This window comes from Apus apus, chromosome 2 (genome assembly GCF_020740795.1).
Source record: "Apus apus isolate bApuApu2 chromosome 2, bApuApu2.pri.cur, whole genome shotgun sequence".
NCBI classification, from domain to species: Eukaryota; Metazoa; Chordata; class Aves; order Apodiformes; family Apodidae; genus Apus; species Apus apus.
This window is the reverse complement of record NC_067283.1, coordinates 112,109,406-112,121,112: the sequence shown is the minus strand read 5'-3', so window position 1 is coordinate 112,121,112 and position 11,707 is coordinate 112,109,406. Positions and strand designations below refer to the sequence as shown.

Genomic DNA, 11,707 nt, shown 5'->3' with positions numbered 1-11,707 from the left:
TGTCTCTAACGCTAGGAACTGAAAAGAAACGGGACTGTTTATTTCTGTACTACCCGGGGTGTTACGGGGGTTGCGAAAGGTCCCCCTCTCCTCCCCGGTGACAAAACTTCACGAAAAAAAAAAAAAAAGCGCATCTTCGCATAATTTCGTAACCTTAATTCAGGGCCATGGCTGAAGGGCAGGCTGCCTTGGGAGGTCCGAGCCCATGGGGAAGCCGGGAAGCCTTCACCGGATCCGGGACAGGTCCGAGGTGGCCCTGCTGACCCGTTCAGCACGGCGACGGCCGCCCCGTGCAGGCGGCTGCCCCCGAACCGGCTCCCCCCGCACCGGCAGCCCCCGCACCGGCTGCCCCCGCACCGGCTGCCCCCCCCGCGCCGTCCGCGGCCACGGCGGGAGCGCCCACGCGAGCTCCTGCTGCCTCAAGCGCCGCGGACCCGGCGGCGGCGAGAGCTGCGGGGCTGCTGCGGGGCCCCGCCGCAGCGTACAGCACGGAATTACCCCCCCTCCACCAGTTCGGTCTCAGATTTTATCTTTTTAGCAGTCGCCCGAATTAAATAATTTCGGGCTGGACCGGTTTCGTACTTTCTGCCGCAGGTGCGCGGGTTGCCGGCTGGCGTTACCGGCGGCGACCTTCGGTTAGACTGAAAAAAAACCCCAAACAAACACAAATAAAAAAGGAAACCCCGACAGATGCTTTATTCTTCCAGCACCCCCGCAGCCCGCTCCCCGCAGCCCAGCACCCCCCGGCGCCTCCGGGGCTCCCCGCGGCCCGTCCCGCCTGCGCAAGGCGGGGGGTCGGCAGCCCCGAGGAGGTCCCGCCCGGCCCGGCCCGGCCCGGCCCACACCACCCGGCAGCGGGGCGGCCCCCGCCCCGCCCCGCCCTGCCTGACCCGGGCCGGGCCGGCCGGCACTCGGCGCCCGCCATGGCGCGGCAGGGGCAGGGCGGTGCGGGGTGCCCGCCGCTGCTGCTGAAAGTCGTGATGGCCGGGGAGGCCTGCGTGGGGAAGACCTCCATCGTGCGCAGGTACACGGAGCCCGGCTCGCCGCCCGCCGGGGCTCCCACCTCCTCCTACTTGGCCACCATCGGTGAGTGCCCGCGGGCCCCGAGGCGGCCGGCCCTGCCGGCGCTCTCCCGCAGCCCCCCGGCCTGGCCCCTGCCCGTGTCCCCCGGGGGCACCCCCCGGGCCTGCCGCCCCCCGGGGCCCGCCAGCCTCCCGCACGGCCCCGCAGCGCTCTGGGAAGCGGAGCCCGCGGCCGGGGCGGCCGGCTGCGTGGGCAGGCCTGGGCTGCCGCACGCCCCGCGGGGCTGGCGTGTGTCCCGGCGGGCGGCTCGGCCGGGCTGCCCTCCCTGCCTCCCTCCCTCCCTCCGCAGCCTGTCCTGCCGGGCTTGCCTCACGCCCGCAGAGCGCGGGTGCGGGTTTTGGGGGCAGCCCTCCCGGCGCTGTCTGTCAGCCCTCCCGGCGCTGCCCGTCGCGGAGGTGTCAGATCTCCCTCTCTTGCGTGTGTCCAGCCACTCTAAGCTGCCAGGAAACGCTCCAGAGCCTCTTTTGTGCCGGCTGTCACACTGTCCTTGCTGTTTGTTGGGGGCGTTCGGAACCGGCTGGGTTTTTTTAAACTTGGGGATGATAGAATGGTTTGGGTTGCAAGGGACCTTAAAGATCATCAAGTTCCAACTGCCCTGCATGGACAGGGACACCTTCTTACTGTTCCTTGCTGTCCACAGGTGCAGAGTCCGTGCTGCTGTGCGTCGTTGTGGGCGCAGAGAACGCGGTAGTTGTCAGGCATCAGTAAAATGCCCAGCTCCTCCAGCTTTTGTGCTAGACAAGGGTTTAACATTGTACTAATAATTTTAACAGTATAAAGTCAAGATAACCTCCTACTGTAGGTAGCAGCCACGTGTGTGATTATTAAAGCAGAGCCACTGCTTTTAATAATTATTAGCCCTGCCAGACCAAGGTGGTTTGGGGCTGTGCCAGCCTGCTGCTTTCCCTGGCACCTCGGCAGGTGGGAGGGGATGGGGAACTCCCCACTGCCCCGCTGCGCCAGCCCCACGGTGCCCCCGAGAGCAGCGAGCTGACTGTCCGCAGGCTGAAGACAGGGTCACCAGCGTGAAGACACGCACTCGTGGGTTTGCTGGCTGCAGGGATCTTCCCAGTTTCCGTTTTTAATTGGGTGTGTGTGTAAGAATTCATTTTCTCTGCTCTTGAAGAGAAATACGCACAAGAAGTAGCGTTTTTCTGCATTTGGAATGTGCATGGCTCTTTTATACAACTTTCAGTGCGGAAGGAGTTGGCTGAGCTGAATAAAAATCACAGGTTGTAGCTGTGGCAGCAGTCAGCCCGGGGAGTACTTAATGGACATGAGATGACTTGACCTTCCCATAGGAGAACAGCTGAACTTAAACCACTTTTTACTTTTCTGTCCATTCTAGAAAAGCAGCTTCTGAAACTGACACAAACAAGAAGGGAGGAAAACAACTAGGAGTAATGTTGTGAAATTGATCCTTATAACAGGCAACTTTTTACCAGACTTGGGAAGGAGTATCAAGGAATGGACATGGAAACAAACATTAGCTTTGTCGATGGGTTTTCTATTGGAGATTCCTGACTGTGAGGTTACTATTCTGAGACACGATTTGTTTTAATTCAGTCCACTGCAAAGTCAAAAACTCCTTTATGGTGATGACATTAAGAATATATTTTCCAAGTTACAGGTTGAAGTAGTCTAAGGAATAGTTACAATAAAAGTTTTGGGACAGTTGTGGACTGACATTAACCTTATTAGTTTTATTACTGTTCCTGAAACCTACTCTTGAGATATTTAAAAACTGTTTAAACAAATGTTTCTCTGAAATGTAAATGAATAATCCAAATATGACATTTGTTACCTGAATGTGATTTTAAAGTTATTTCTGAAATACTGTGTTCCATTTAATTCCATCTTAGGAGGTGTATTAAAGCTTAGACTTTTGAAATGAATTGGTTTTTTAGTGAAGGCTTCTAAAACAGTAATATTAGAAGTGAAAGTTTCTTTTCATTATGATATCTACAGCCAAGAGCTTGGCCTACAGGTCGTGGCCTGTGATGTTGCAAAGGAAGAAGACACAATGCAGTCATTGTTCTGTTCATGATGTCTTCTCACACTTTGTTAAGACCATCAAAACAAAAAGCTGCTTTCATCAGATGTCTTTTTTTCATATAAGCTCAGTCAATTGATCCCTGTCTGTCATGGAGCCTATTGAATATTCATCTGGTGTTGTTCTGGTTTTCACCCTACTTATCCAGGTGACTTGGATAGAGGGAAGGTTACCCAGGCTGTGCAGTCTCTCAACTGTGACAAAATCATGTGCCACTACCTTCCTTAGTGGCAAAGGGTCGTAGGCACAGAAGTTTCTGTGTCATCATGAATCACAGGTTTGTGTTAATAGGAAAAATCCCAGTCTTACTGCAGAGTTAAAAAAACCCAAACATTTTGTAGTAGGCTGCAGTAGTAGTGAACTTTTCTAAAATTACATATTTTATGAAAAAAAAAAAGCATTCTTATACAGCACTTAAAACATTTAAGGCTGGGTAAACTTCCTCCTCTTCAATTATGCAGTTTGAGTAAATTCTAAGCAGTTATAGTTTTCTAATTAAACTTATACGCATCATAAGGCAGATCCATTGTATTATGAATAGACTATGAAGAATAAATGTTTTTGTTTAAAGAATGGCGTTGCATATAAAGCCATAGAGAAAGTTTATGAACAAGAAATCCCCCGGGTACAGGTGAACAGGATTGTGATCTCACTGCTGTAGTATGGAGGCAGTGGTCCCCCAGCACACGTTTTTTGTGAGAAGCATTTCTCTAGAAGTGTAAGTCCTCCCAAATCTGTCCTAGTTAAAAGAGGTGCAACCCCTGCCTTAGGATTAAAAAAAAGTTAATAAAAATAATTAAAAAGATAATTTATAGGAAAAAGAAAACTTTTGCTTTTTAATGCCTCTATTAAAAAAATAATATTGAGAGTGAAGTTCTAAATTAAAGTGATTTATGCATTTGTTTCTAATGCATAATGAATAAGAGAACCAGCTCTAAAGTTTGTGTGGATTCCCTGATACTCACTTTTGAAGGAAATGAAGTAAAGTTAATCAACAGAAATTAACTATATTGAAGGTAAATCTGTTAACTGTGTTGACACACTAGTAGTAATTTGCATCTTAATTTATGCTTTTTTTTACAAGGCTGGATTTTTTGTCACTTTCCTAAGAAGCCATCATATATTATGAGTTATTTTTCTTACCAAAACAGTAATTATCAGTACTTCTGACTGGTTAGATACCACTCTGCCTCAGATATTTCTTGATGTGTACAGGAGACAAGTCTCATTCAAGAAATGCACCAGCAGCTGGCAAGAACTAAGTATGGGTAGGAGTAACACAGTGGAAACACAACCCACGACATCTCACTGGGCGCTTGTCCAGCTTGGGCACAGGAGCTGATACCACCTGCTTCCCCGTGTCCCGAGTTGAAGTTGCTGTATGACAGTAAGTGGGATAGGTAGAACTTGCTCCTTGGCATGTCCTGCCTTCTGGCTGTGGACCACTGTTGCATCCTGCTCAAACATTCATTTGCTCCGGGTAGACATATTTTTTTGAGCCTTTTATATCAGGAACTTGCCAACTGCATTAGGTGAAGAGTGTGTTGTAAACTTCTGGGCCAGCTGCAAAAGACCTTTTTGAAGAGGACTTCTGCAAAATGCCAAAGATTATTTTCTAGGTATTGAGGGAATGGAGGGGCAATTCACAGCTGAAATCTCCTGTCGCTGACTATTTTGATGCTTTTTAGACCCAGCTGTCTTTAAGGTGCTTCATTCCTAATATGGACCTACCCATTACTTGGAACATAAAAAAAATAAATTAATCTCATGGCTATAAAACTTGTAAATAACAACTGGAATTTGAACTGGGGCCCAGTGTACCCCTACTTGGTCTTATTTGACAATTTAAAAGAAGCAAGTTCAAGCTGTTGCATTCAAAATAACATTTAACTCAAGAGAGGTAATCAATGCTCGCTTTGTTATGTTGATCATGTTGTATTCTTACGTGGGCCTAAAAGCATCTGAAATCTGTGAGCTGTCTTTGGCATTGTATTTCTCATTTTTCTTTTCTGTCTTTTCAATTTGCTAAGTTTGCTGGAAATTTCATATAAAGACATGAACAATTCATGCATGCAGAACATATTGACTTCTGTTTTTCACTAACATTCATTGACCTTTTAGGTCAATAAATTTTGAAGTTGACTTAAGAAGTCAATAAGCCTTATTTTAATTTAGATTAAGTTTTAGTCTGATTCAGCACTCTGCTTCCCTTTTTATACAGAAAGAAAAAAAAGCTTATAGCAATTTATTATTAAAAAGTATATCAAATAAGGATGGTTTCCTATAGGTCTAGGAATCCTTGGCTGGATTATAATATTTTGCTGTATTCCCAACACACCATTTGAAAGCGACGTTCCAGCCTCCCACGGTGTACTCTGTCCCTTTTCCATTGCTCTAACATGAATTGGAGAAAGTGATACAGATAATTAACCAAAACCATGTGAATTTCAGGAGCCAATGTTTTCCATCACATTGGAATTTCACCTTACATGAGCAAATTTGGTTTAAATTACATTTCCATCTGACATTATTAATTCCACCGCGGAAACTTTGTGTAATATTAATTACAGATACCAATTATATTATTTCATCTTTCCTTTCCATTGGAGCTTCAATAAAAATTCATCAAGTGAAGGACATGATTATCATAATAATTTTTAAAATCCACCTAAACTGTTTTACCACACACATACAAAAATGTTAACAGCATTGGAATCATGCACGTAAGAGTGGACTTGTCAAAGTTCTGTGCACAGTAATTCCATCAGTAAAAAGGAAGGGAGCAGCATTTCCTCTAGTGCGATTTTGGTTTACTGCCATGGATGCTTTTCTTTCATGAAGTGATTTGGCAGTTCTTACAGAAATCAGTGCATTTATGCTTTTTCAATCAGTTTAGTTCTTTCAAATGACATTGCTACAGGTGAAAGTCCATTCTGAGGTCATATTAAGTAGCCATATTCTGGCCTTACAGAATTTTGTCCATGCAGAATGGCTAGCTATTGAAATGTCACCTTAACTTCATTTAATATAATTGACAAAAATAGCCTTATTATTTTTCAGTGGGGAAAAAAAAGGCAGCAGATAAATTATTAAACAGTATTTAAAATTTCAGCTATAAAGTGATTGGGGGAAAAAAAAACATGAAATGTGAGGACATGCATTACTCTTAAGACAACAGCTGATAGCTAGCAGATTCTAATATTAAGATCAGAGCTTTGACAACCCATAAACTGAAGTATCATCTTCCACATTTGGAGTACTCATTTGATATATAATAAAGGAAAACACTATAAAATATAAAGTGAGTATATTTGAGGAAAGATCTGTACTGTATGTAGAGACAACCTTCTGCTCTGATTTCAAGTGCCAATGCTTGATCTCAGCATTGGTGCTCTGGATCTGGGATGCACAGTGATTAAGGCTGCAGACACAATCCTCTTCATTTTGAGTGAAATCCAGTGTATGTTTGTCGTTGCATTTAACTAGTATAGCTAATTCCTATTCCTGTTCATGTAACCCTAGATTTAATTTTTTTGGAGATTTGGAAATAAGGACAGAAAAATGGTGTCACAGATTAAACAGTTTTGTAAGCGTTTCTACCTCCCTACTGGTAGATGCCATGCTGTTGTGATTAAACTGGACACAACTGTACTCACCAGTATTATTAATAATCACTGAGTATTTTTTTGGTATAAGCCGCATGGCATAGGCCATGAAGCTGCTGTCATGTCACGTCCATTATTCGTGGAAATACCAACATGTAGTTTCAGAGTACCTGCACCTTTGCTCTGACCTGCTCCTCCATCGCTTTGTATTGGCATTGCTTTGAATTGTGTTTGTGTCATGTATTGGCACATAGTTGTTTTCACCATTGAATAATTTCCTTTTGCAACTTCCATTTTGAATATATATGGTTGGCTAGTTATTCTTTGTTTGATACAGTTCCTTTTCACTTCCTGCTCAAAATTGCCTGATAACTAGAGCTAAGAAATAATCTTCAAAGGGAATGCGTGTTATTATGAAAAATGTTACAGATTTTCTTCTTTCTTCTAGGCATTGATTTTAAAGTTAAGCTAGTAACCTTTAATGGTACAAGAGTGAAACTTCAAATATGGTAAGTTTTAATTTATATCACCACAAATGAGAGCCAACTAAATTACATTACAGCATGAAAAATCGCATATGCTTTTAATTATGTCTTCCTAAAGTGCAGTTGTTCTTACTGGGTCATTTTAAAATTTTAATTTGGCCTAGGGGAGCATGTTTTTTGCAGCAACTACTACAAGGTATAAAGAGTTGTTGTTAGGTTGTTTAAACAGTAAAACTTGCAGCATACAAACAATGCAGCCTCCCATCTCTACTTAGTATATTTAATTGTATAGGAACACTGGGAGAAGTGTAAAAGCAAGAAAATTTTACATTTCGTATTTGCATATTCACACACGTCACTGAGAGAAAGATAGTAAGATGAATGTTCTGGAACCTACACTCAATTTTTTGTTTTTGAAGTTTTTCTAAAGACTGCATATAGCTACTGAAAGCCATTTCTCCAGACATCCAATACAGAAGGTTATCTTTATTTTCTAGTATTTAACGTATTAAGGAGTAACTCTGTACATGAATTATCAGACCAGTGTTAGATATGTAGTTATTCCATCTCAAGTTTTAATACAAAGATCTTGGAGAGTTGTTTATAGCTTTCTTAAGGCCTGACTCCGTGTAAGAATCTCTGTATCTCTGTATTTTATGACTTTTTCCCAAAACCTACCTTCCATATAAACCAGCTTACTGTCTGTATTGCAGTTTAGAAAAGGCTTATCAGGATATGGGATGTCATCTGACTCCTGTTGTGCGTGTAATCCAACTTGTTTTCATCACCTGAGTTTACTATCCCAACGATTAACTGTATATAGAGAAGCGATGATAGGCTTGAAGTTACACTCAGATTTCAACCTCTGGTTTAGTCTCCATAGTGGAGCTGTGCTATTTAGAGTAAATTTCCAGTGTAATTCTTTTACTGCAGCATCTGGCACCCAGATTTTCTCTCATCCTTATGTTATCTTGTTCCTTTCATGGTAGGGTACTCCATTCAAAATCTGGACAATGCTCCTTTAAAAAAAGTGATGTTTTGGGGTGGTTCTGCAGTTTGATCATCCTTTTTTGTTTGTTTGTGTGTGTGATTTCTTACAATTTCTTTCAGGGATACTGCTGGCCAGGAACGATTCCGTACACTTAGTACTAGCTATTTTCGTGGTGCCCAAGGCTTTGTTCTTGTATATGACATCACAAATCTGGACAGTTTTCATAATATAACAAGCTGGATGAAAGACATACATGAGGTAAATATATCTAAAAGTGGTTGATCTCTTAATGAAGGTAATTAATGAGTTACTACACTTAATGCTTTAAATGACTGCATGAGATTATTGTTCCGTGAAGTATATGTTTCTAACCAGAATTTCTTACTTTTAACTCAGCACACATTATGATAATAGGATTATTGTTATCTGAAACTGAAATACAGTGTCGATTATCCAGGACGAGCCAGTGATGATGCAGAAGTGTTTTCTGAAGTACTTTTAAAACATGACTTCCAATCTGGTTTGCACATGCTGAGTTATGGTGCTTGTGTCACTGGTGTGGCTATACACAAACCAATCTCCATGAGCTCATCCCAGCATTTAATTGGCTTCCATGTCAAAATTTCATATAACAGCCAGTGATTTCCCTTTCTTAATTTCATTACTTCAGTGTAGTTACCTCATCCCAAGAATCAAAAGAAACAAATCAAATTAAACATCCTCTTTGTCCTTGCTGAATATTCCCTTTGAGAAGCTGGTTTCAAAAGGGAGGAACTGGGGGAGAAAAAGGAGAATCCCTTTTTGGTGGCAGTGAGATGTTTGGTTAGCTCAAGCTGCTTGTGGTACTGCAGCCAGAAACATGTGCTTTTATGTGGCATAGGAAGTGATTCAGCAGCACACGGCTGCCAGAAGGGGGGTGTGTTCCCACCTCCCTTCCTGCTCCTGAGCATTGCCTCCTACTGTGCTGCTTCTGGAGCTTGTCAGAGCTCTCTGGGTTTCACTCTGACTTTCTGTGGTAGAAAACTACCACAGCAAAAACAGTTGGATGGTTTTATGCTCCATCAGTGAGTTTAAGAGGTTCATAGTCTGGCAGTTACTGGAGTTGGCACAAGGTAAACAGGTAGGAGTAGGAAGGCCAGGAAAAGAATGTGTGGGAACAATGTGAGGGAGGAACCAGGGAAGGAGGAGTGGGCAAGCCCTTAGACAGCAGATCGTTCAGCTTCCTGTAACCCTGTACCCTGAGTGTATTGCTAGGTCTCTCTTGGTGTGTTCTCTGTTAGGTGGGGGCAGGTCAGTATTAAAATAGAGTAGTTCTGCTGGAAGGGACCTAGAACCTCCCTGGTGCAGCTTTGAACTGTCCCCACACGTCCTGTCACTGTATACCAGGGAGATAAGATCAGCACCTCCCTTTCCACGTCCCCTCCTCAAGAAGCTGCAGAGAGCAATGAGGTTGCCCTAAGCAGTAACGTGGACCTTTGTGGTTAGGACGCTGGGGTAAGTTAGTATGTTTGTGTAAGAATCCAAGCAAGATAGTGCTCTTTGTTGATTACAATCAAGTAAACATTCAGGCAGTGAATTGGTAGGAATATGACATGATGGATGGGAGAGTTCATCTTGGGAAAGCAAGCTCAAAATAAAACACATCCTTTTCTCTTCACAGCTTCATAACATGGATACATGCATATATGTATCTGTGTATACATTTATATATAAAATACTGATCTGTCTTCACACTGCCTCCAAAGGAGTTGTTTTGTCTTGTCATCTGTAATTAGATCAAGAGACTGGTTGATTCAGTGGGCTACAATACACAACCAGGAGCGCAAAGAAAGGACCAGGACTGTATGACTGGGGTGGCAGGAAGGATGGGTCTAGCTCTTGGAGCCACTGGGCAGGCTTAAATCTGTGTAAGTCAATCAGGAAATCACACCTCTGTGAGTCTGCTTTCTGTTCATTGCACTTCAAAGCTTTTGTGTAAACATACTCAAGCTATTAATATTTAGGGTTTTTTTATTCTTAACCCCTGAAGGTAGTTTGTTAGTATAGAATTAAAAAATAGAAAAATACTCAATTTAAAACAATTTCTAGGACTGTAAATTACATGATTGATTGTACTAATCTCAAAACTAGCAATTAGTTAAGTATTGTAACAGAGCTAAAGAGTAACAAAAAAATTAATTTATTCTTAGTGGGGTGTCAATTTCTGAAGGATCTTGGTGAAAATATATGGGGCCATTCATTGCAAAATAAGCCATAACTGTTATAACACAAGGCATTTCATGAAAATTAACTGCTTACTGGATGTTGGTGACATTCCCTGCATTTGCTTTGGTCTGTGAATGCAAACCAGTATTTATTTCTCCACAAATGCCCAGTGTCACAGTGGGTTTTGCTATGGCACCCTTAAAAATGTGCAAGGGTAGACATTTTTTTAAGTTAAAAAGGGAAACAGAGACAGGTTTCATTAAACACCAGACTAACAAGTGATGTAAAGTTTGCACCTGAACCAATCGAAGAGGATTTTTGGAGACAGTTCAGTTATTTCATTATGCTCTCATTTTTGTATTCTTTGAACATAGAGATTTTAAACAAGTTTTTAAAAAATGTGTTCAGCGGACTAAGCGGTTTTCGCAACAGATTAAAATGACAATCTAAGCAGTTTAGCATTCCTTAAAACTCTATTGATTTTATAAAAACTGACCAGTCAGTGTTACTACAATCAGATTACCAGTAATGTTCTCATTGTATTTCAATTATTTTAAGTGTAAAATACAGCAGCTTCCCTATTAAAAATGAATTATTGTTCAAGGGAGCTCAAGACACAAATATGCTGCCATATCTGTATTGTAGAAAATTTGTATTCAGAACTAGAGGAAACTAAGTAACATGACAGTACATAAATAGCATACTAGAAACACACACTCACAGATTAGTATCTTAAGACATTATTGGCAAATCCAATACAGATATATTTGATTTGTAATGCATTCATTAGTAGCGTGATAATTGTAGGAAAATTACTTTAGCGCCTGAAACCATTCATTATTCCTAGGGTTGTGGGTGATGTCCAATTAAATAAGGTGTTCCTCTTGTCTGCTGACATAGCTTTTAAAAATTAAATATAAGTAACAGTCTGCCAAATCCATTTGCAGAAGACACTTCCTTCCAGGGTGTTTTGAATAAGATTCCAACTAACATACTGGCAAAAAGTTCCTTACAGTAGAGTGGTGAAATGCTCAGATCGGTGCCCAGAGAGGATCTAGAGATACTGACAGCTTGATTCAACAGGGCCTTGAGTAACCTGACCTGACTTTGAAGTTGGTCCTTCTTCAAGCTGAAGGATAAAGCAGGTGACTTCAGAAGTCCTTGCCAAGCTAAATAACTCCATGGTTCACACGTGATATCTGGGTCTCCAAAAACTTTTGACACAGATCGTAGGTCCTGGTTTGCTTTTAAAGACATAGGCCTGGCTTTCATTGTGCTGGTCTCC

The 11,707-nt window shown here is 42.5% G+C and overlaps 1 protein-coding gene across 3 annotated transcripts in view; it reads left to right on the top strand.

The window, feature by feature from the left end:
- Nucleotides 1–899: 899 nt before the first annotated feature.
- The window catches only part of LOC127380566 (ras-related protein Rab-10-like), a 29,541-nt gene continuing 18,733 nt past the window's right edge, over nucleotides 900–11,707 (top strand). For all 3 annotated transcript variants that reach the window (XM_051609724.1, XM_051609725.1, XM_051609723.1), the window contains exons 1-3: nucleotides 900–1,086; nucleotides 7,190–7,250; nucleotides 8,337–8,475. In XM_051609724.1, the coding sequence (XP_051465684.1) occupies nucleotides 924–1,086; nucleotides 7,190–7,250; nucleotides 8,337–8,475 (363 nt within the window). In that variant the 5' untranslated portion in view covers nucleotides 900–923. The remainder of the gene's footprint in view (nucleotides 1,087–7,189; nucleotides 7,251–8,336; nucleotides 8,476–11,707) is intronic.